Genomic DNA, 25671 nt, shown 5'->3' on the forward strand with positions numbered 1-25671 from the left:
AGTGATATTTTGTAAATAAAATATCATCATTGACATCATTTTTTAAAAATTGATGTTGATATCGGAACCATAACATTGATTTTTAAAAAACCAACATTGTGTGTGCGCAGTCAACATCAGTTATACTTGAAACCAATGTTGTTACAAATTTCACCCAACACAACAACATTTTCCATTTCCCTTTTCCACACCCAAATTCCTAATCTTAGGATTCGTATTCGTAAAAACCCCATCAAACTCCCAACCCCACTCCACTCTCCTTAAAACCCCTCCAATTCTTTCTGATGCCTCTCTTGACAACCCGAATCTCGACTTGTGACACCATTGCCTCCAAATCCTTTGAGCACTGTGTCATCAAGGGAGAGTCCAACCTCGATCTTGCCATGAGCTTCCACATCCTTGTTGCCATCTACTACAACCTCGGACACTTCGAAGAAGCCGTCCCTGTCCTCAAATGCACTATCCAAGTCCCTGACATTGAATGTGGCACCAATCATGCCCTCGTCGTCTTCTCTGACTACATGCAGCTTGACAACACCTTCTTTATGCTTGGCCTGATCGATAGATCCATCTCCTACTACGACCAAGGCCTCTAGATCTAGATCCAAGTCCTCAGCGACACCGGTCCCCTCGTTGGTGAAACTTGCCTATATGCAATCAATTGATCTTGTTCATTTTCTCGATTCATAAATTTTTTGGATGAACTTAGATGCCAAAAGGGAAAACAGCACCACCCCCTATGAAACCAAAGGTGGTGACATTTAACTTGTTTCTCAGCAACTTGTCTTATGAAGCAAGCTCCAAAGATCCTAAGGAGTTTTTTGATTCAAGAACTGGTAGACTTGTGTTTGTTGAGGTTGTGTATCATGATAATCCTAGAAGGCCATCTAGATATGGATTTGTGTCCTTCAAGTCTAAGAAAGAAGTCGAGGCTGCTTTTGTTGATTTCCAATGAAAGGTAACTTGGGGTTTCTTATTTGTTTGAATTTGGATCATTGAGTATGGGTAAAATGTCATCCTCACAAATTTTATCTGCAATGTCTTAGGACTTGTTTGTTTACTAAATTTGTCTAAGTACATTTTTGTTTTTGAAAAGTTTGCTCAATAAATGCTTGAAGAAAACAGGAGATGATGAGAATACATCTCTTAGTTATTCCTGGTTTTTTTAAACACTTGATTTGGAAACAATTTTTGAAACTTAATATATTTTGGATGAGAATTTAATTGTTGAACAGTATGGAATTATTTTAGGAAACAATTTTTAAAACATGAAAGTGAGAAGGGAATCAAACAAGTCTTTAATGTTTGTTTTTAGTCTAAGTGACATGGGGAAATGGTTCTTACATAGGTTTTTATGGGAAGGCCAATCAGGGTGGATTGAGGCTGGTGTGTTGTTCAGCAACCAGGGGATGGGAGTGCAAAATCTGAAGATACTCCTTAGTTGAGTGTGAATGGGGGCACAAACTCAACAATCAGCAAAGAGGAGTGCAAAGTCTGAAGATACTCCTTCTGAGTTGAGTATGAATAGGAAAGAAGCTGACAAAGCTGATTGATCTCATTTTTTCCCTAATGCATATCGATATTATTGATTTTGTATGTCCTTGCTTCAAATGTTTTGAATGTTTTCTCATTCTTGCAGATAATCCGAAAGTCTTTGATTGGTTTAGACTATGTGTTTTGCAGGTGGTTTTCACCTTTATATAACAGAGGCTCATGAGATACAAGGATTGGATTGGTATTAGCACAAGCACTTCCATGATTCAAGAATCCATTTATCTTCATTGCAGAATTTAACAATTGTTGGCAAGCTACTATATCTTAAGAAAGCAAGAAATATATGTATATCAATGGTGATGTTGTTTGCATCTTTTTTTGTTAGTGGTTACTTTATAACATATGTATATCATTCAATATTTTTTCTCTTTATCTTTAATCAATATATTGTGTAGTTTAAGAATATTGGTTTCAAATCTACCAAAAGGGATCAAAATTAAACCATTCAAAGAGGAATTGAAGCTATTGACCATAAAATGCATGTAATATAACAATCCAAACCTTATATTAATAATACTTAAGGCTTGTTTTGTGGATTCTTTTAGAGTAGCCCTAGCTAAGACAATTATTTAGTTGGTCTAAAACCAATGTTGAATGTGTTATATCACATCAGTTTTTGCCAAAATAGATGTAGTATAGCACATTCAACATTGATTTAATTGATTTTGTATACAACTTTCAATATCGATTTTTTCATAACTGATATAGGAAGCGTTTCAGAATATACAATTTTGGCTACATTTCTATATTAATTTCAGTCAGAATCAATGTAGATAATGATTTTTAACATTGATTTTAAAATCGATGTTAAAAAATGTCTACTTTCAACGACATCAATTTCAACATCGATTCTAAAATCGATGTTGAAACTCTTTTATATAATAGTGTATGACACGTGGCTCTACAAAGGCAAATACTCCATGCAAAGTGTTAACAACCTTTGTGTTTATGGGATATATGCCCAATATTATATTATATTATATTTTATATATATATATATATATATGAGATGAAACATTCTATATGAGAGTGAAATGATTAAATTTGATAACCATAAATGAAGGATTGAGAATAATGTCAAAAACTTATATGACTTTTTTATGTGATCACATGACATCAAATCTTGACTGTCCATGTTTGGTTATACAGTTCAAATTTAATTGTTTCACTCTCATACAATTTACTCTCTCTCTCTCTCTCTCTCTATATATATATATATATATATATATATATATATATATATATATATATATATATATATATATATATATGTAAACAAAATCCAAAACCTACAAAATTATCTACAAACACATACCTTCTATAACCTAGAAACAATATTGTTGTACCAAAAAAACAGCTGCTCTACCATTGTCATAACTCAAGTCTCAAGTTAAAAGTTATCACGCTTCTCATCTCTCCGCGATTACTTGAGTTTATTTGATTGATTTTTGGCTTCTATGTAATTTTTTACTTTGAGGGGAATCTTGAATGTATTTTAAGGAAAGTACTAAGAATGGGGTTTGAACCAAATCTGCTTACCTAAATTACACTAATTGAGATTTTTGGCTAATCAGGAAATGTTGAGGAATCATTGAATTGCTTTAGGGAGGGGAATCTGGAGGGGTTGAATTCATCAACTTGTCTATCTGGTCCAAAAGTTTTCAAGTAAAAAAGAAGGCAAAGAAACCCTTTAAAAGATTTTAGTTTTTAGATGTCAAAGGGATTTGAGTTCACAAGTTTACATTGTCTGCAATGTCTTAAGCTGGATATCTTCGAATTCAAGAAGAATGTATTCATCTCATGATGGCTTACGCAATACAAAAACTGAGAATCAAATTAAACATTTTTGGCCTTGTGGGAGATTTGTTGATTTTTGGATATTAATCATCTACAATTTGATGATACTTGATTTGTGATTATCTTATTTTTTTAAACTCCAGATCATGCAATTCAAGTAAACACCATTGATCCTCACATAGCTTAGCTGACATTGAGTAACTGCTACACAATCACATATCACATTCTTGTTGGTTGAGATCACACCTGACGTGATAATCCCAGATCATACAATAATTTCTTGGAAAGAAAAACTTAAATAGTGCTAAAAGTTTAGATAACTTTCACATTATAAATCAATTTTTAGGGTTGCTAATAGGCCTTCAGCCCAAATTCTAATTAATGAGTATATATATATATATATATATATATATATATATATATATATATATCATGGTAAATTTCTTATGATCCATCAAATTCACAACTATATATATAGCTGAACACCCTCGCCAATTATAATGTATTAAGTTTGAAATCATTGCTTGTTGTTTCCACGGCACAAAATTTATCCAAAGAAAGGATACGAGCTAGTTTTGATCAGTGTCTCTAGGAGATCAATCTAGCTCAACCATGAATGGTAAGAAAAAAAACTTATGTTTAGAGAAAGAAAATTAAGTTCACACAAACATTGAAAAGTGAAATTATAAAGACCACTTGATTAAACCCTTATACGTATGGCTCATGAGCTGTGTATACAATAATTGAATAACCTTAACCAACTTAATGGACCAACCAATACAACACTCAACTATCATGACAAAATATTATATTATGAAGGAACCCTTGGCCATAAATTATTCTGATAATACTTGACTTAGAGTAATATAGTCTCTTAGTATTCTTCTTCTAAGATATTATTTTTATCTTTAATAATTCATTTTCGATATACTTGGGGATGCAACTGCCACAAGAGGGATTTTTTTATGAATGGACAATCCAGTAGATTCAGTCATGTCCAATGCTTGATCCCCAACTACTCCATCAGGCACTGTCCAATTAAATTGATGAACAAGGTATGCTAGGACCAACTCATTCACAACAAGGGCAAACGTTATTCCTGGGCAACCTCTCCTTCCTGCTCCAAATGGGATCACTTGGAAATCATGTCCTTTGATGTCTATTGAACTATTTAAGAACCTCTCTGGTTTAAACTCTAGAGGTTGGTCCCAATACAAAGGATCTCTTGCAATTGCCCAAGCATTAACTATTATTTGTGTGCCACTTGCAATGTCATAGCCCATCACCTTAGTATCTTGCATGGATTCCCTTGGAACCAATAAGGGAACTGGGGGATGTAAACGCAAAGTTTCTTTAACCACTACCTTCAAGTAATGCATGCTACACAAATCCTCCTCATTTATGTGAGTAATTCTATCACCAATCACATTCCTCACTTCATCTTGTAGCTTCTGCATCACATTTGGGTGCCTTAAGAGTTCTGTCATCGCCCACCCTAGAACTGAGGAGGTGGTTTCAGTACTTGCAGAAAACATATCCTGAAAGAAATATCCATTGATCAATTGTTAATTAACATCATCTTCTACCTTTGAATTTTTATAAGATTGAAAATAAACTCAACATGCATAAGCAAACATGTGACCTAATTTTTGCTTAGGAAAGTGGTGAAAAAACACACTACAGGTAAATTAAGAAACATTTTAATTTTTGTAACTTGGACTAGAAAAGCTTTTGCAATGTATTCTTTATCATGAAAAGAAATTCGAGTAAGATTTCTTAAAGAAAAAGTAGGACCTATGAAGACTTACAATATTGAATGGATCCGAAGGAATGCTGAAAAAGAGTTTGTTAGAGAGATTGTTGCTAAAACTACACCCATAAATTAACAAGTAAAAAGCCACTTTAATTCTTAAGATTGTTAACTCAAAAGACGTCAATCTCCTTAACTCTTCAAAACCTTTAATTTTGTCCCTGATGTATAAAATATCAGTTTCTTTTAGTTTTTTTCCACATCATTTTTTATCGACAATAAGATGAAAGTAACTGACTCATCAAAATGTGTGTGTGTATATATATATATATATATATATATATATATATATATATATATATATAATCTTGCGTACGTACCAACAACTTCATCAAAGAATTCATCAATCTGTTTAGCCGCTCTCTCTGCTCTACCATACATCCCATTAACTCTTCCCAACAAATCCAGCCAAGGTATAAAGTCTCCAATAACTGAAGCACCCAACAACTCCAACATCTCGTTCAATGGCTCACGAAGCTTAATCCCTCCTTCTCCACTGTATCTCTTTCCAAGAGCAACTCTACACACTATGTCATTGGTGAGTGTAGAAAATAAATCAGTTAAATTCACAGGCATCAAGGAAGAACAACACTGCCTAATCTTCTCCATCATTATGGAGATTTCTTCTTCTTAACAGCTTCTAGTTAGAGTCAGTTAAGTCTGTTAGGTTAGTTATGATTAGTTACAACTAATCTAAAGACACTCCATGTACATATATACTGCAAACTCCTGATAATAGAGTTGAGATGCATATTTGATCTTCCCAAACGTGAATTTACTTTTCCTGCTAAATCTTTACTCAGCTATGGCTTCTGCATTTCTTTATTCGTCTCACGATGCCATGTCCTTCAACATGGTATCAGAGCTCTTCCAATAAGGAGCTCTGCTGCGCACATCCTTTTCTCTCTCTCTTTCTTATACGACTTATTGATCACCATGAATGAAACAGCTTTTAATAGTGTCGAAAGCTATTTGTATCTTCACCCAAGTGAAAACCCAGCTACTGCCCTTGTCTCCCCAGTGCTGGTTTCAACTAACTATCACTCATGGAGTCGTTCCATGGTCACTGCACTTAGCGCCAAAAACAAATTGGAGTTCGTCGACGGAAGCGCGCCGGAACCACTGAAAACCGATAGGATGTACGGAGCCTGGAGGCGATGCAATAACATGGTCGTCTCCTGGATAGTCCACTCCGTTGCCACTTCCATAAGGCAAAGCGTGCTCTGGATGGATAAAGCAGAAGATATTTGGAGAGATTTGAAATCAAGATATTCGCAGGGTGACTTGTTAAGAATTTCCGACCTTCAACAAGAAGCGTCGACGTTAAAGCAAGGAGCTCTCTCAATAACGGAATACTTCACTCGATTACGCGTGATCTGGGATGAGATAGAAAGCTTTAGACCTGACCCGGTCTGCACTTGTAATGTCCGATGCTCTTGCCCAGTTTCCACCATTATCGGACAAAGAAAGCTTGAAGACCGAGCTATGCAATTTCTGAGAGGTCTGAATGAACAGTATACAAACATTCGGTCTCATGTGTTACTTATGGATCCTATACCACCCATATCAAAGATCTTCTCATACGTGGCGCAACAAGAACGGCAACTGTTAGGTAACTGCTCTCCTAATCTCAATTTTGAATCTAAGGAAATCTCCATTAATGCTGCAAGGTCCGTTTGTGAGTATTATGGACGAATCGGTCACACAGAAAATGTGTGTTACAAGAAGCATGGTATGCCTTCTAATCATGAAACAAGAAACAGAAGCAATGGGGGAAGAAAGACTTGTACCCACTGTGGAAAGATAGGCCACACGATCGACGTATGTTACCGGAAACACGGATACCCGCCGGGATATAAGCCCTACAGTGGAAGAACCACAGTCAACAACGTGGTAACGATGAATGACAAGTCTATGGAAGATCAAACCCAGCATCATGAAGTCCAAGATTTCGTTCGATTCTCACCTGAGCAACATAAGGCCCTACTCGCTTTAATCCAACGGCCGTCGACTGGAAGCACAACGTCGGAGCAAACCAAACAAGTGGCCTCCATATCATCCTGCACCACTGATAAACTTCCTAACCCAGGTATGTCTTCATCCACCATAAGCTCCTGGATACTAGATTCAGGAGCCACCGATCATGTGACTTGTTCTCTGAACAACCTTCATGCATATAAGCCTATCAACCCAGTAATAGTGAAACTCCCTAACGGCAACCATGTTCAAGCCACCCATTCAGGCACGGCGTACCTTTCGAAGCACATAACCTTGTTCAACGTCTTATATATACCCACGTTCACTTTCAATCTCATTTCAATCTCTAAACTTGTATCCTCTACTGACTGTGCACTAATTCTTTCTTCCAATTCATGTATGCTTCAGGACACGAACAAACGTATGAAGATTGGTATAGTTGAGGAGAGGCATGGCTTATATCATCTCATACCAGACCAAAACAATAAAGCTGTTTGCTCAACCATTATCCACCCTAAGTGCAATGTTATACCAATTGATCTCTGGCATTTTCGAATGGGGCACTTATCAACAGAGAGGCTCCAATGTATGAAACCTTTTTACCCCATTTTGAAACATGATAGAAATTTTGTGTGTAATACGTGCCATTATGCGAAACATAAAAAGCTTTCTTTTTCCTCGAGCATTTCACACGCACTACATAATTTTGATTTACTTCACATGGACATCTGGGGTCCCTGTTCGAAAACATCCATGCATGGCCATAAGTATTTTTTAACCATTATAGATGATCATTCCAGGTTTACATGGATACATCTTATGCACTCTAAGGCAGAAACACGAAACATCATTATAGCATTCATTACACTTATTGAAACTCAACATAACAAGAAAGTCAAAATGATACGAAGTGATAATGGGCCCGAGTTTCTTATGCCCGAATACTATGCATCAAGAGGAATCATGCATCAGACGTCATGCATAGAAACACCCGAACAAAACGGTATTGCGGAACGCAAGCACCAACATTTGCTTAATGTAACACGAGCATTGTTATTTCAAGCCAACATGCCGCCTAATTTCTGGAACTATGCATTGTTACACGCAGCATACTTAATAAATTGCATCCCCACTCCCTTTCTACAAAACACATCACCATATGAAAGACTTCATGGGCATATACCAGACATATCTCATCTACGCATTTTTGGATGTTTATGTTATGCTAGCACTATCAAAGCCAATCGTAAAAAATTGGAACCTAGAGCTCATCCTTGTATTTTCATTGGGTTCAAACCAAACACGAAAGGCTACATGCTTTATGATTTACATTCACATAACATCATCACATCACGCAATGTAGTGTTCTATGAGAATCACGATGCCATGTCCTTCAACACTTCTTCTCTCACTGCACCAAAAGATTGAACCTTTTTGGCACTGAGAAGATGCAAGACACAGATACTCCTTATCTGCCTCCAGTAGTTGCCATACGGAGCAAACGCCACATCTTTGGAGCCATAGAAGAAGATATCAACCATCTTACGATGTGGTCTGTTGGAGAAAACGAGGTCATGTGCTTTCATAACCTCATGAGCAGCCTCAGATGTTGAGACAACAAGAACTGGCACTTTTCCAAAGTGAAGTAACATCACAGGGCCATAGGTTTGAGCTAAGGATTGGAGGGTGCGGTGTGTGAGTGTGCCAAGTTGGTGGAGATTTCCTATTATAGGAAGCTTTGGTGGAGATGGTGGTGATGATGATACTGGTGAGGTTTCTCTGGTTGTTGCAGAATTGGAATTATTATTCCATTTGGATAAAAGTTTGATCACAGTTCGCAAAACAAAGAAGGTGATGAAAGTAATAATTGGAAGGAAGAACAAAGATGAAGGGTTTTCATGCAGAGAGGTCGACATTGATTTTCAGTTGTATGTAGTGCAAAGACTGAGGATGTGTGTAATGTCTTTTTCTTTAATTTGCTGCATCAGTATCAATGCAGAATCAGGTATTTATAAGCCTTGGAAGTTCGAAGTCACGAATGTAAGTGTTTGTGGAGAACATGTACAAGTTTCGTGTTATTATTACTCTCGAGCTAATTGTGTAATATATCTTTTTAACTCTTGAATAGTATCCAACTACTGTTTAATATTTACGTTTTTTTTATTTATGAAAAAATAGTTGTTAGTATAGTTATTTTTTCTTAAAAATTCAAACTAGTAATTTTTTTATCACTAGACCAATTTTATGTCTTTGTTAGTTTAATGTTTATGCATAAGAGGCACCAGCTAATATAAATATATATATATATATATATATATATATATATATATATATATATATATAAGAAATCAAAATTTTGCCAACTAGGCAGACTTGATGACCCAATAAATAATGCAGGCAAAATTCTCGCTTTTGACTTTCAAAAACATTTTTTGTATATTAAGAATACTTTTTTTAAATTAGTAAATCTCTAATAAATGATATAACTTTAACACAAATAACTTAATAATTTTTCTTTTAAAAAAACCTATCGTATTGTGACAAGGGAATATCCATTTGTTCTTTCTATTATGCTATTTTTTTAAAAGATTTAAATATGTTTTTCATTTTTAATAATAATATTTTTATTTTTAATCCTTGATATCTTTATTAATTCCTCAATAAATTAGTAAACTTTACATTTGTTCTCTGTTATTTTTTTCATTTATAATTAACTAAAACTAAAATAAAATTTATTAATTTATCAAAAAATAAATACAAACTTTATTAATTTATTAGTGATCAAAACAAAATATCAAAAATTAAAAATTATTATTTTATTAAAAATTCAACGTAAAATAAAATTTTATTAAAAAACATATTTAAATCTTATAAGACATAAATATATTGATAAAACGTGTATTATGAGGATGAGTTTGAAGGTCAGTGATCCAAACCTAGCCATATCAGTCAATTTACAAAAACTTAAAGGAGGATGCAATGTAGTAAGGCAACACAGTGGGTTTGTTCCACTCATAGAAACTCATTGTTACATTGTCAATCGTAATAAACTCATTGTTACATTTTCCATTTCAACTGTTTCTTTAACATTAAGATGAGCATTTGTGAAACAAACCTGATGTCTATATATGTAGCTTAGTCCATATATATAAACCTAATCCAAATGAAGTTACATTTCCTTGTTTTTCTTGTTTTTCAATGTACCCAATTTTGACCAAAATATGTTTTGTTCCCTTCACAAGCTAACGGTGTATGTATCTCACCCAACCAGTGGTAACAATGCTCTCAGATACGATGAGACATTACAATTTACAACTGATAGAAATTAATAAATGATTTGTTGTCTCTAACTCACTTTGAAAAAACAAACAAACACACTTGTTGATTAGGGTCTGAAAAAATACCTCTATGAGCAAGATTAACTTTAGTTGGTTATCTATCAATTCTCTTCATTACACTAAAATAAAATTACTTTATTAGGTGTAACAAAATTAAGTATTAAACCTTTCTTACAATAATCTTATTAATTAATGTTTTTTTCCTTCCTCTAAAAGAAGTCTCCATCCACATTCTCTTTTCATTCTCTTCAGATAATATTACTTAAACAATTTAAATAATAATTAAGCTCCTCCTTTCGTCTATACACTTTTCCATTTGTGTTATTCTTTCTGTATATGCACTTGGAGGTTTATGCTAAGTGAGCATTTCTTGTGTTTTCACTTAGCTCTAATTCTTTGGCTTATCCAGAAAAAAATGTTTCAATGGAATAAAGTTTTCCAAACTAAAATTAATAAAGTAATTCTTAGTTTAAATTATCTATCATATTAGAAGTGCTTGTTTTAAAACACGCACACATATCCAATTTAAATTCAGATTAAATTTGATTGTGTAGAATTTTTATTTTGATGTAAATTGATTTAATAAAACAAAATCAATTAGAACATCTCTAACGCTAGTTGTTTAATAAATTAATTATTTTTAAAATATTATTATTTAGTTATTTGTTATCGTTGAAAGAGATCTATATGTTATGTTGGATTGTTTAAAATTAAGTTATGTTATTTGATAGCAAAAACAACCCAACAAGCAACAGACCCACAAGAGCACACAGGAAACATACATACCTGTTGGACTATGAGTGACTGCATCCCTCAGGGAGACCTTGCCCGAAAAATATTATCTTTTTTATCCTTCTGATAGTTGTGCCTGTGCCAACTGTCATTTTCTGTTATCAGCATCTTTTCTGTTAGAAGGTCATGAGTGCCAAATCATCCATACAAGACACTATAAATATACCATTCTAATATGAATAAAGGGCAAGGAAAATATACTTAGCTTAATTCGTAGTCTCTTGGTAGCTTAGTTGTTTCCCCTATCAACTTGGTCTGATCTGCCCTGTCGTGCCTCCATGCCTGAGCACAATACCAAGCAAGCAACCACGGAGCGACTTGAGGAGGCTATGCTCCACCTTCAACAGGGTCAACAGTCCCTCATCTAGAACCATGCAACCTTTTCCCAAAGCCAATCAACCATGGACTCAAAAATTGATTCTATCCTTGAACGCCTCAGCCAAATCACCCTTCCCCCTCTCTTAAACACTCCCCACCATCATCACAACCTTCCTCTCCAATTCCCCGGTTGCACATGAAGCTCGACGTCCCTCGATTTGACGGTAATGATCCACCGGGGTGGATTTTCAAAATCACCCAGTTCTTCGACTATCATTGCATCCCTGACAATGAGCGTCTGACCGTGGCTTCCTTCTACATGGAAGGATCGACTCTATGCTTATTCCAATGGATGAGCCACAACGGTTTCCTTTCTTCCTGGCCTGCCATGTTACAGGCCCTCGAAGCTTGTTTCGCACCATCCTTCTACGAGGACCCTCATGGCACTTTGTTCAAGCTTCAACAAAGAGGCTCCATCAATGACTACCTCTCTGAATTAATTTGAGAGGTTAGCCAACCGAACGGTCGGACTCACCCACCCCATTCTTCTCAGTTGCTTTGTTTCTGGCCTCGTGCCCGACCTCCGCCGTGAGGTGCAAGCCCTTCAACCAATGTTGCTGCCGCAACATTTCGCCCTGGCCAAGCTCTAGGAGGACAAGCTCAACAATCGTCGTCGTCCTCCACGATTTTCTCCTGCATCACCACCTGCAACTCCTTGCCCACTCTCCACCACGACCACTTCACCACCACCACCCAAGCTGCCGGTGAAACGCCTTTCTTCGGAGAAGCTCACTTCTTGCAGAGACCACAGACTCTGTTATCAATGCGATGAGGAATGGGCCGTGGGCCACCATTGCAAATCTTGTTTGAATCTTCTAATCGCAGACGACGATACCACGCTTGAGACACCAGACCCGATCTCACAGTTTCCTCTTCCACCGCTATCAGAAACCCTGCAGCTCAGTCTCAATGCCTTGTCAGGCATGCCTACCCAAGCAACCTTCCACATGTATGGCTCTGTTCACCACCACAAGGTTACGATCCTTGTCGACGGCAGCAGTACCCAGAACTTCATTCAAGCCCAGGTCGCCTAATTTCTCACCCTGCACACCACCGTCATCAACCCTCTCTAAGTTATGATTGGCGATGGCGGCACCCTCATATGCCAACAAGTTTGCCCTAATGTTCCACTGATGGTCCAAGGTCACTCATTTAACTTGGACCTCTTCATTTTGGGCCTTAGCGGTGCGGACATTGTGTTAGGGGTCTAGTGGCTATAGGAGTTAAGGCCCTTTGTTATTGATTACACCTCCCGCACCATGAGCTTCTCCTTGTTAGGCCGTCCAATCCAACTCACCGCCAATGTTCCCTTCCACCCCACCTCGGCCTCCACTCACAAAATCCAACGGCTGGTCCACACACATGGTGTTTCTGCCCTTTTCCAGCTTACCCACATCCCTGAACCAGTTTCCCCTAATCCATTTCCCAATTGCCCTTATACATACCCTCCCCTACTACACCTTCTTTCTCGTTACGATCACCTCTTTCAGGAACCCTCTAATGTCCCTCCACCGCGACCCATATCCCACCACATCCACTTACACCCTGATTCCCAACCCGTCAATATACGACCCTACCGATACCCTCATAGTCAGAAAGTTGAGCTTGAGCGTCAAATAGCCAATATGCTGCAAACAGGCTTCATCCAATTGAGTCACAACCCATTTTCCTCTCCCGTCTTACTGGTCAAGAAGAAAGATGACAGCTAGCGGTGTTGTGTTGACTACAAGGATTTGAACGCCATCACTACCAAGGACCGTTTTCCCATGCCCATCATTAACGAGCTCTGGGATAAGTTAGCCAATGCCTTCTATTTTTCCAAATTGGACCTCCGTCAGGGATTTCATCAAATCCCCATGGCCACCGACGACGTGCCCAAAACTGCTTTTCGCACCCATCAAGGACATTACGAATACAAAGTAATACCCTTCGGCCTCTGCAATGCGCTGGCAACGTTCCAAGCCATGATGAATGAATTGCTTAAACCGTTTCTTCGCAAGTTCGTTGCATTCTTTTTCAATGACATCCTTGTGTGTAGTTTGTCCTTGGATGTTCACTTGGACAACTTGCAGGATGTATTGATAGTCCTTGATCAGAACAAGTTTTATTTACACCGGCAGAAGTGTCTGTTTGCCAGAACTGAACTTCAGTACTTGGGCCATATAGTCTCGGCAGCGGGAGTGGCCCTTGACCCCTCCAAGATCAGTGCCATGCTTGATTCGCCCACTCCTCAATCAGTCACATACCTACATGGGTTTTTGGGTCTTACCGACTTTTATCGTCATTTCATCCGCCATTACGCCTCCATTGCCCAACCTCTAACCATGTTATTTCGAAAAGATCAATTCCAGTGGACTGAGGATGCCCAATAGGCATTTACCCACCTCAAGGACACCATGACCCAGGCCTCTGTTCTAGCACCACCTGATTTCACACTGCCCTTCGTCCTCGAAACCAATGCTTTGGGTACGGCCATGGGAGTAGTGCTTCAACAACGCTCTTATCCCATCGCCTTCTTCAGCAAGGTATTTTGTCCACGACTGCAACATGCCTCGACTTACATACGGGAACTCCATGCTATTACCTCGACAGTTCGCAAATGGCGGCACTACCTTCTCGGGTATCCCTTTGTCATTATTACTGACCACAAAAGCCTCAAAGACCTCATGTCTCAGGTGATCCAGATGCCAGAGCAACAACATTACCTCTCCAAGCTTCTTGGTTTTGATTACTCCATTCAATACAAGCCTGGCTCCGATAATGTGGCTGCTGATGCCTTGTCACGCATCCACACCTTGGAGAATCAGCATTTTGTCTTATCCATGGAAAATTTCAAATTCCTTGAACAATTACGACTCTCATTGCAGGATACCCAAGAGTTTTGTGACTTTTTGCATCGGATTCAGGATAACCCCAGCGAACACACTAACTTCTCCGTCAGTCGCGGGTTAATCTTCTGTAAAAGAAAAATTTGGCTTCCTCAGTCATACTCTTTCATCCCTCTGCTTCTGAATGAATTTCATTCAACCCCGTTGGGCGGTCACTTAGGTGTTGCAAAGACTCTGCGCAGGCTAAAGATAATTTCTTTTGGGCATCTATGAGGGGGGTTGTTCGAGACTTTGTCTCTCGATGTCTCGTCTGTCAACAGGTCAAATACGAGACTCTGAAGCCCGCCAACCTTCTTCAACCTCTCCCTATTCCCTGCACTATTTGGGAAGATTTGTCAATGGACTTTATCACCGGTCTCCCTCCTTCCCACGGGCTCTTCGTTATCCTAGTCGTGGTGGACCGCTTCACAAAAGGGGCACATTTTGGTGCTCTACCGGTGACATACACCGCCCACAAGGTTGCCCTACTATTCATTGATATCGTCTGTAAATTACATGGCTTTCCAAGAAGCATTGTCTCTGATCATGACCCGATACTTATCAGTCGCTTTTGGCGCGAATTATTCTGCATTTTTGATACCAAACTGCGCATAAGCACCTCATACCACCCTGAGATGGACGGCCAAACAGAGGTGCTCAACTAGGTCCTTGAACAATATCTCCTAGCTTTCGTTCATGATAAGCCCTCGCAGTAGTTTTTCTTTCTATCTCTCGCGGAGTGGTCGTATAACACGGCTTGCCACTTAGCTACTGGCATCTCCCCATTTGAAGCTACTTATTGTAAGGCCCCTCCTTCACTTTCACAGTACTTAGCAGGTACCTCCCTCATCGAGGTCGTGGACTCTTTCATGGCGTCAAGAACCCAACTACACTCTTCCCTTCAACATCGCCTCGCCAAGGCACAAGCCGCAATGGAAAGGACAACAAATTCTCACAGTCGGGACGTCCACTTTGATGTCGGAGATTAGGTTTTCGTTCGGCTCCAGCCTTACCGCCAAACTTCCCTTCAGCCCGCATACTCCAAACTCTCCAAACGTTTTTACGGGCCTTTTTGTATCTTGGAACGCATTGGCCATGTCGCTTATCGGTTGCAACTTCCCACTTCCTCCAAAATCCATCCGGTGTTCCATGTCTCCCTGTTGAAGCCATATCGGGGAGATACACCCGCTACTTTGGATCCTTTACCTCCTCTCCAGTCTGATAATCATTCCATAGTCGAACCTCTCTCTATCCTGGACTAGAAATGGGATACTAATTACACTTCCCCTGTTCGAAAAGTCTTGGTGCAGTGGACAGGTTTGGCTCCGGAGGACACTACATAGGAAGATTGGGATTCTATTTGCACCTCCTACAACCTTAGGGAAAGGTTGTTCTACCAAAGGAGGGTATTGATAGCAAAAACAACCCACCAAGCAGCAAACCCACAAGAGCACACAAGAAACCAACATTATCTTTTTTATCCTTCTGTTAGTTGTGCCTGTGCCAGCTGTCATTTTTTGTTATCAGCATCTTTTCTGTTAGAAGGCCATGAGTGCCAAATCATCCATACAGAACACTATAAATATACGATTCTAATATGAATAAAGGGCAAGGAAAATATACTTAGCTTAATTCGTAGTCTCTTGGTGGCTTAGTTGTTTCCCCTATCATTATTTATGTATATTAAATGATTGTTTATGATTAAAAATATATTTTCTTGTCGTCTAAGAGTCATCTAAGGGTGGGTTATTTATGAGTTGCTTAAAACTCTAAGGGTTGTGAATTTTTAGTTTTTAATTTTCAAATACAATTCTCAAAACAAATGTCTTTGACAAAAATAAAGCTAAACAATTTTTAACTCATTCTCAAAATAATTTTACTTTCATTTCCAAAATCATAAAAAAAGATTTGTGAATTTAGATTTTAGTTTCAAAAAAGCACACACTCCCTACGATGGGTCATGACTCTTCCTTTTGTCGTCGTTGTCATCTTTACTACTGTCATTATCATTGTTATTATCACTAATGTTAATGTCGTCACTATCATAATATTGCTTCCACCATCACCGCCACCTTAAATACCACCATCAACACCATATAAGCACCACCACCAACATCACCAACTACCACCATTGGTATCACCGTCATTGTCATCGTCATCACTCTCCCCCGCCACTAGCAACACTTCTATCTCACCCCATCAACACTATCAATGTCATCATTGATATCATCACTACCATCAACACAACCACTATTATCATGGTCGTCATCGTCGTCATCACACAAAAACACCTTTAAGGTAATTTTAATATTACATGAAACTTAAAACTAAAACTAAATTTTAAAAATTAAAAATTGTTACTTTTTAAACTTTGAAACTCAACTAGTAAAAACTGCTCCAAAAGGGACCCAAAATATGGTTGTTTAAAATTTTTTTACCATTAAAATTGTATGTTATGTTAGGCGGTTTAAAATTAAATAATGTTGTTTCTGTAAGCAATGGTTGTTTATACTTAAAAAAAAAATCTTCTCATTTAAAATATTCATCTAAGGATGGATTATTTAAGAATTACTTAAAATTATAAATGCATATGAGTTGCTTAATTATAATGTAAAATTATAAAGAGGTCATTTAATAGAAGATAAGAAACCCAATCTAATGGGTTACTTAAATTGCATAATTAGAGATACTTGATAAAGAAATTATTTTTCTGCGCAAAATATCGATTGCATCTAGTTCACAAATATTCATGTACATTGTATCAATGAAAAATACTTGTAACTATTAGTAGTTAGAGTATCTGATAAATGTTTCCATTGAGTTGAATAACCACGTGCATTAATGGATTTTTAGCTACTCCAATGGATTAATAGCCTGGTTTGATTTTTTATGATAATAAACACCGTAAAAAAATGTGCCAAACTCTTTACACGTAATTTTCGTTAAGGAAGATATAGAAGCGGCTGCATAATTTAATACGTGTTTTTTACAATTATTTCTTAAAACGTGCCTTTTTATATAAATTTAGTACGTTTTCATAATTTTAAATTTTGAATTGAAATATCATAAGTGATACTAGCTAGTAATCATTCCAGCAAAAAAACAAACAAACCAGCTAGTAATCATGAAAATTTGTGTGAAGGGTCTCTTGTTTTAATTTCTAAAAAGACAGCGCGCATGCACTCTTCGATTCCAAAATATTTTAAAGACTACGCCAAGGATTAATTAATTTCACATGGTTTTGGATATAAAAATAAAACTCTTCAATTCGATTGTTGGTAGAACTCTGTTTTGTTTTTTATATATTAATCTTTTATGCATCAATATCTATTCAACTCCTTTTTTCCACTAAAAAGGTGTTAAAAGAATTAATGAAGTCAAAATTTAATCATTTACCTGCATGAATTTTACGCTGCCGTCCAGCTAGCAGTGATCATCTTATGTTAGTCATCTGATATATATCAGCTATAATATGATACTATCTATTTCTAACTATTATATTTGTATAATCTACGTGTCACTCTTTAGAAGCTTCAATGTTCTTATTTTGATTGGGTCCATTGAAAGCTTGGCTCATCCTGCCGCAACTCGTATGCAACACCAGAAAGCATCTGTTAATAATCGGAGTATGAGTATGTTTTTTTCTCTCACATCACATATACCTCTTTTTAGAGGTAATATTGTTCAAGCTTGTCAAATATACTTATGAATACTTTTCTGAACAGAAATTCAAATTCATCGTGTAATGAGGAATTGGCCTTTTGTATTAAATTTAACCTATATTGGCAATGTTTTTCACTAATGAAAACAAAACAAATAAATAAAATAACAATTTTTTAATCAGTAAAAAGTAGATGTAAATTGGTACAAGGGTAACAAAACCCATATACAAAACTTGTGAAACCACACACCCTACTGTCCACTTCACTGGTTATTTAATATTTTGCTCAACACAGAGAGAAAAAATATTTTCCTTCATAATAAAAAGTTAACGTCTTATTATTATTTATTTGTAATTATTTTTTAAAAAATAAATTAAAAGAAAACGAAAAATAGGATAAAAATCTTTTGATTTTATCCCAGATTCTATCCCGATAATTGTGAAAATCATCTCACCATAACTAAAGAAACAATTTCACAAAGCAAATTCTACAATTCTTTTTCTTTTGTTTGGGAAAACAGTAGTTGATCGTTGTTGTGGCAGCTAACACTTGTTGATATTTGTTGTGGCGGAATACTCTCTTGCTAACTTGATTACAAAAATAGACAAAAAATAATTATTTACTTAAAAGATGTAGTTTAAAAACTATTTGCGTACAATGAGTGATTTTGATTTTTTATGTACGTTGTAATTATAACCGAATTAAAAAGATAATTTTATATTATAATTATTACTGATGTAAAAAAAATAAAATCATTCATGTATCATAAATCATTTTTTTATTTTTACCAATTTTTGTAAAAAAAAAAAATCTCTCCTCTCGCCGGTCATTGTTGCTCTATTGTTGTTCAACGGTTTAAAGTTCTTAGTACTATAAAGCATTTTCCATTTGTAAAAGCGTTTGAGAATATTGAGTTTGGGACTACATGATTCTCGTAAAGGAATCAACAAGTAATCATTCACTAAAAGAAGCGCCACGTGCGTAGATTGAGGGATCTCACGCTTTTTAAGGATTCTCTTGCTACATGAAAATATTGGAACTCCCAGACTTTCCTATAATTGATACCAAAGTTTACCATAATCGTGATGAAAATGGCGTTGAAATTTTGTTATGTTGGTAATGGAAAAAAAAAAAATATATATATATATATATATATATTAAAAAAAAGCCAATCACTACCTTACTTTGTCGAAGAAGCTGAAACTGAAAATAGATGCTTGCATGATCCATTTAACCGAATTAAATCGGTGCAGGGAAGGATATATAATACTTTCAAACTTTCTACGAGGTCAAATTTAAGCATTCACATACAGAGCACAATGATGTATTTAAGTTCTGGATAGGACTGCGCATGCATTAGTTTTATTCTTTCGTCCAAAATGGCTTTCTTAAGAAAAAAATAATTCAATGTCATAAATTAACATTTATCTTCTGCCAGTTATTTGATATCATATCATAAATTTCAAAACGACTTTCTTTAAGAAAAAAAAAAGTTTGAATATGCTATATATATATAATAATCTACGTGTGACTCTTAAAAGTTTCAACGTTCATTTTTTACTTTTCACCATTGAAACCTTAATTAGTCTTAGGATAGATATTATTTTGATTATAGTTAATTCAGGATGATCTTATTGTAAGTATAGTTAATTTAATTATTTTAGTTAGTTACAAGTTAATTATTCTTATAACTAATTATATAAATTATAATAGTCAACACTTTTGCATGCTAATTCTCATTATATGCTAATCAGATTTTCCTCCATTTTTTTGCTCTTCAGCTTTCCCTACAAGTTTTCTTTTCATTCGTGACGGACATGGATTATGTGATGGTATCAGAGCACTTGAAGAGCTTTGCTGCTCATCTTAATATCCTTTTATTCTTCTATATTTGTTTGATTTCTTCCTCTCGCTATCTTTCATTATGAGTAGCAATTAGGAAGATCAGTCATTAAACATTCACATATAGTCCATATTATCTTCATGCAAGAGAAAATCCTCTAACACTACCGGTTTCTCCCGTTCTCGATTCTTCGAACTATAGTTCATGGAGTCAATCGATACTAACAACATTGAGTGCAAAAAACAAAGTTAAATTTGTTGATGGTTTAATTCAAGGATATGAATCAAATCATCCTCTTCATGCAGCTTGAAAAAGAAGTAATAATATGGTGGTTTCGCTACAAAAAATAGTGTTTTTTTTACGGCAAAAATCGGTCGATAACACTATAAATCTGTCACTAATTTTTGTTTCAGACGGATTTTCGACGAAAATTCGTTAAAAAAATGGTCGTAGGAGATAAAAATCAACTGAATTTTTCATCCGTGGAAAATTTCCAACAGACAAATTCTGTTGAAAATTTCAGAGTGATATTTTCCGTCAAAAATTTTCCACGGATTATTTTTGACGAAAATTCCGTCAAAAATTTCCCATGGCTCATTTCAAACGGATGTTTTTGGTCGCAAATTTTCCACGTATAGTTTCCGTCGGAATTTCCGTCAAAAAAATCCCATGGTTTATTTCCGACGGATTTTTTTGTCGCAAATTTCCATCGAAAAATATTTTTTTATAAATATTTTATTATTTCTATTATTTTTGTTTTTTTATCATCAACATGTGGCATGTGTTCACCATCATCAGTCCAAATCCAATAATTAGGCTTGAACCCATTTTTGTAAAGGTGAACCTTTACAACCCTATCTTCTAAAATCCTAGTGCAATCACATTTAACACAAGGACATCTAATCCCCCCATCATTGTCATAACAATCATGCTGACTAACTTTGCTTACAAACTCTTCAACCCCCTCAACAAAAGATTTTTTCAAACTGCTTCTACCACTATAACATCTATCGTACATCCAACGTTGATTCCAAAGAATATTGTTCATATTTTGGATATTTAATCAAAAAATTAGGAACCTTGATGTTTAGTCATGCATACTCTTAGAGTGATCTCTATTATATATTAGTAGCAAGAATTATGATCATACTTTAGGTAGAAAAAAATGACATACATATAATGTTTGATTTTTTAAACTCACAAAGTATGGAATATAAATAACATAACCACAATCAGATACATACTTAACACATTATTTAGTATAAAAAATTTCAAACAGGTACAATAAAAAATTTCAACTAACCTAAATAATAGAACGTAAGTGAAGCGATCACCCAAGAGAGACTAACTATGAACCTAACAGTAACAAAGAAAAAAAAAGTTTAAAAACTAATGTCTATATATTTTTAACACTTTATAATTGGTAAAGATTGATTGAAATGAAACATTGTAGTAAATATTTGGCCTTTTTCAATTATAAATCAACACAGCATCATATATGTTAGTTAGCATATACAAAATGAAAAATAAAATAAAAGTATAAATACAATAGATGATATGAGGTAATTAAAAAAAGACCATAAAAAGTGAGAAGTTTTAATTATGTGTTTACAATAATAGTATTTAACTATCTATTATTGTAAAAATGTCTCAATGCAACTCTAATCTTCCAAATATATAGTTATTAGTTAAAAAAAACTTCAAAGCTAGAGTTGGCAATTTTAGGATACAAACTAAAAAATCCATGAATAGAAAAAACTCAAAAATCCAAATATTGAAAGCTAGAGGTTGTGGCCATTAGGGTCGCACCCATGATTGTGTTCCTAAGTGATTGAACAACCAGAATGTTCTTTTTGTCATTGTCCTGCCAAAAAAAAAAACATCATTCTTGAATTATTATATATGGTACGTATCATGTGCTCTTTCTTTTTTTTTTTTTCCAATATTGAAAACTACTTTGTGTCACAATTTCGTGTACCGCAAAATTAGTGGAAGAAAACATTGTGTCATGTGATGACCCTTTAGTTTGAGGTTAAATAGTACAAAGTAATATTGAAAAGTGCAATGCACTTCTTCGTGCAGTAAGCTGGATCGTGATCTACTTATATAGCCTACGCGATTAATTGAAGACCACTTAGAAAACAGAAAACTCAGACATGAGATAAGACAAATTTAGAAAAAGTCAAGAGTCTATAACTTTGTGCCTTGATTATCTGGCAACCATTTAACAATGAGATAATATTTTTTAATAGTATATGGACATCATGCATGTGAAGTGTGAACATGTCTAATTTCCATCTTTTTTTATATAATACTATTAAATAATTATTTTTCATTTAATTAATAATTTTATACTTATTCTATAACTTTGTGCCTTAACTATCTACCAGAACCTAATAACACAGGTATGGATCAGATTAGCACACAAGGTTCTTTGGATCAGATTACTTATTTCTCTTGGCACTTTGTTTTAGAAAATATAATTCATAAATTCAAGAAGTAGGTCAAGTTACGTTAAAAAGGATTTTACTTTAACAGTTTTTAGTTTCAAAATAAGTGTTATATTACTTTACATAAACTCAAAAAAATTAATAAATAGATAAAAAGAATAATAATTTTAAAATTTTAACCTTAATAAATCATAAAAAAATAAAATTAATATTAATATTACATTAAAAAATTAAAATCACACTTATCTGAGAAATATTATAAAAATAATAATTAACATTATATTAATAAGTTAATATTACACTTATTTTAAAATAATTTTTGTTTTCAAATACGATATTTATTTTGGAACGCATGAAATAAGTTGTAACCTCACATCTTCACCTACATTTTTAGAGTTAAATAGATGTTAATTCTTTAAATGAGGTAAATATAATCTCTTTTGTAAGTATTTTTTGAATTATGAGACTTTTTCCTAAGTTGGATTAGAATTTCATTCTCTCCTCCAAAATTTTATTGTTCCAAAAATAAAAGAATATAAAACTAATTAAGATTCAGTTATGGCCTAGGAGGACAAAGAATGAAGTTCTAAATTCTAAAATTCTTATTCTATTATTCTACCATTTTACAGCTCAAACATGCTTGATGCTATTTCTCATGGCTTTTGATATTTTTTAAGATATGCATATTACATTGAATAATAGATAACTAATAAGGTGATCAAATGCTAATAATTAATCCTAAGAAAAATAAAGAGAAGTTAAATTTCAAATTACATGATTATATATTATAATTAAAATTGACAGAAGTCTATAAAACAATTTTCATAAACATATAGTAATTGAAATTCACTCTGACACTCCCAAATTTTTTGAAATTTTAAATTAGGTAATCAAAGTTTATGTGTATATACGTGTGTCTGTGTGATATCACACTTGTGTAAGACCAACTTTAATCTTGCAGAAGAACTTTATTGGCAGCTTCTATGGTTTTAACTATAATTGATCTGGCCAAAGCTATATGTGTATCCAGACCCCTTATTCACAAGTTAAATAGTTAGTAACAGCATTAATTTCACATTCATCTACCTGCAGTTCTTTACTGATAGCTGATTGCAACAAATACAAACCCTACCTATTGTTTGAATTGAAATATATAAAGGCTATTATATATATCCCACTCGACTTGTTAATTCATATTGATTAATACTCCATATTGTGTCAGATAATGCTCGTGTCAGAGTCTTATTAAATGATGGCAACGCTTCTCCCAACAGCTTTTGCTCCCTCATTTAATGCAATGACACAATCACCACCACTCATGCACCTTCTCCTCCTCCACTACATGGACTATTATTTTTACTTGCATGTGTTTAACCATTTAATTGCTATTACTTTTACCATAAACACTTAATTGAGAAATATAATCAAAATATTCTTTTTCTGGTTCACCGTTATATTACCTTGCCTGCCAACCACCTGCGAGCCAAAGCATCGGCACCACAACCAACCAAAGCACCGGCACCATCATCAACCAAAGTGTAGAAGCATACGAAATTTTGATGATATCAAAGATAAAAGTTATTCAAGTTTGATCAAAGTCAAGATCACAAGAATTCAAGAGAAACGATGAATAATTAGTCCATAATATATTAAAAGAATTCCTTAAAAGAGATTGCACAGGTTTGGCTTTAGGTTAGTTTTTCAAAACATCTTATAAAAGTTTTTAAGCAAAACTCTTTTTGTGAAAATCTGATTTTCTCTCTGGAAATCAATTATCAGAGTCTGTAATCGATTATCAGAACCTAAAATAAGTTTTAAACAGTTTTACAAACTTTTGAATTTGAATTCTAAATTGTGTAATCGATTACACAAAAATTGTAATCGATTACCAGAGAAAAAACTGTTTTAAACAACTTTTAGAAATTTTGAATTTAAATTTTAAAGTCTAATCGATTACAACAGGTGTGTAATCGATTATCAGACACAAAATTTTGAATTTTAAATCTGAAGAGTCATAACTTCTCAAAACCAACTGTGTAATCGATTATCAATGAGGAAATTTTAAAATAACTCCCAAAAGTGACAATTGTTCACAAGATTTTGGAAGGCCATCAAAGGCCTATAAATAGGTGACTTAGGTTCGAATTTCCTGAGAGTTTTTCAGAAAAAATTGTTTTATCCTCTCAAAAGAAAGCCTTGACCAAACACTTGCAAAATCTATAAGGATTCTTATATGATCTTCAACTTGTAATATTCTTCTCTTCAAGAGAGAAATAATGTTCTTACTCAAAGCAAACGATTGTTGTGAAGAGACTGTGAGTCTCTTGAGTTGTAAAGAATTCTAAACACAAGGGAATGGTATCCTTGTGTGGCTCAGACTTTGTAAAAGGATTTTACAAGATAGTGAAAATCTCAAGTGGGTTGCTTGGGGACTGGACGTAGGCACAGGGCGTGACCCAACCAGTATAAAAACTGAATTTGCATTCTCTCTTCCCTCAAACTTCTTTAATTTATTGCATTTTATTTTTGCTTCTTTAATTTGTTGCATTTTATTTTTTCTTTGAAGAAGTTTTATTTGAATCATTCTTTACTTAATTTATATTAAGTGTGCATATTATAATTCAAGAGAGAATTAAAATTTAATTAGGGGTAGTGTTTTAAACTTAATTCACCCTCCCTCTTAAGTTATTGAGGCTACTTGTTTAACACAAAGCACCAACAACCACTCACGAGCCAAACCACCCAAGACAAATCAAACAACCACCTGCGAGCCAAACCACCCAAGACAAACCAAAGCACCAGCACCATCACCAACCAAACTGACATCAACCAAACCACCAACACACCATTTTTTTAGATAACAAATTCAGAACAAAAATAAGCAAAATGTCTTCATCTTTATGCACAAATAAATCATCCAAGCAATCAACACCAAGCATGAGCTCTCATGTTCGACTAAATGACATAAAATCATCCAAGCGCGCAACATTTTGAAAGCAACACAAAGGGCTATGGGCTTACCTATTGGCGGCATGGGCTGACAGTGAAGGCGCAATGGAGGCACGACTGTCGCAGTAGTAAGACTGAGGCACGGAGAGGAATATCACAAAGTGAAAAAATAGAGGTCTAGGGTTGGGGTCTTTTAATTGGGGATAATGGAAATTTTCGACAGATCTGATTCCTTCGGTAAAATCCGTCGAAAT

At 35.1% G+C, this 25671-nt stretch overlaps 1 protein-coding gene across 1 annotated transcript; it reads right to left on the reverse strand.

Moving 5' to 3' along the window:
• Window positions 1-260: 260 nt before the first annotated feature.
• LOC114368383 (cytochrome P450 71A6-like) lies at window positions 261-9060 on the reverse strand. Its single transcript, XM_028325683.1, has 6 exons — window positions 8551-9060; window positions 7408-7414; window positions 5486-5790; window positions 4283-4889; window positions 3530-3597; window positions 261-647 (listed from the first exon to the last, which is right to left on the reverse strand). Exons 1-6 carry the CDS (start codon window positions 9052-9054, stop codon window positions 261-263), a joined length of 1878 nt encoding a protein of 625 aa, XP_028181484.1. The 5' UTR covers window positions 9055-9060.
• Between the last annotated feature and the right edge of the window lie 16611 nt (window positions 9061-25671).

This window comes from Glycine soja, chromosome 9 (genome assembly GCF_004193775.1).
Source record: "Glycine soja cultivar W05 chromosome 9, ASM419377v2, whole genome shotgun sequence".
In the NCBI taxonomy this organism is placed as follows: domain Eukaryota; kingdom Viridiplantae; phylum Streptophyta; class Magnoliopsida; order Fabales; family Fabaceae; genus Glycine; species Glycine soja.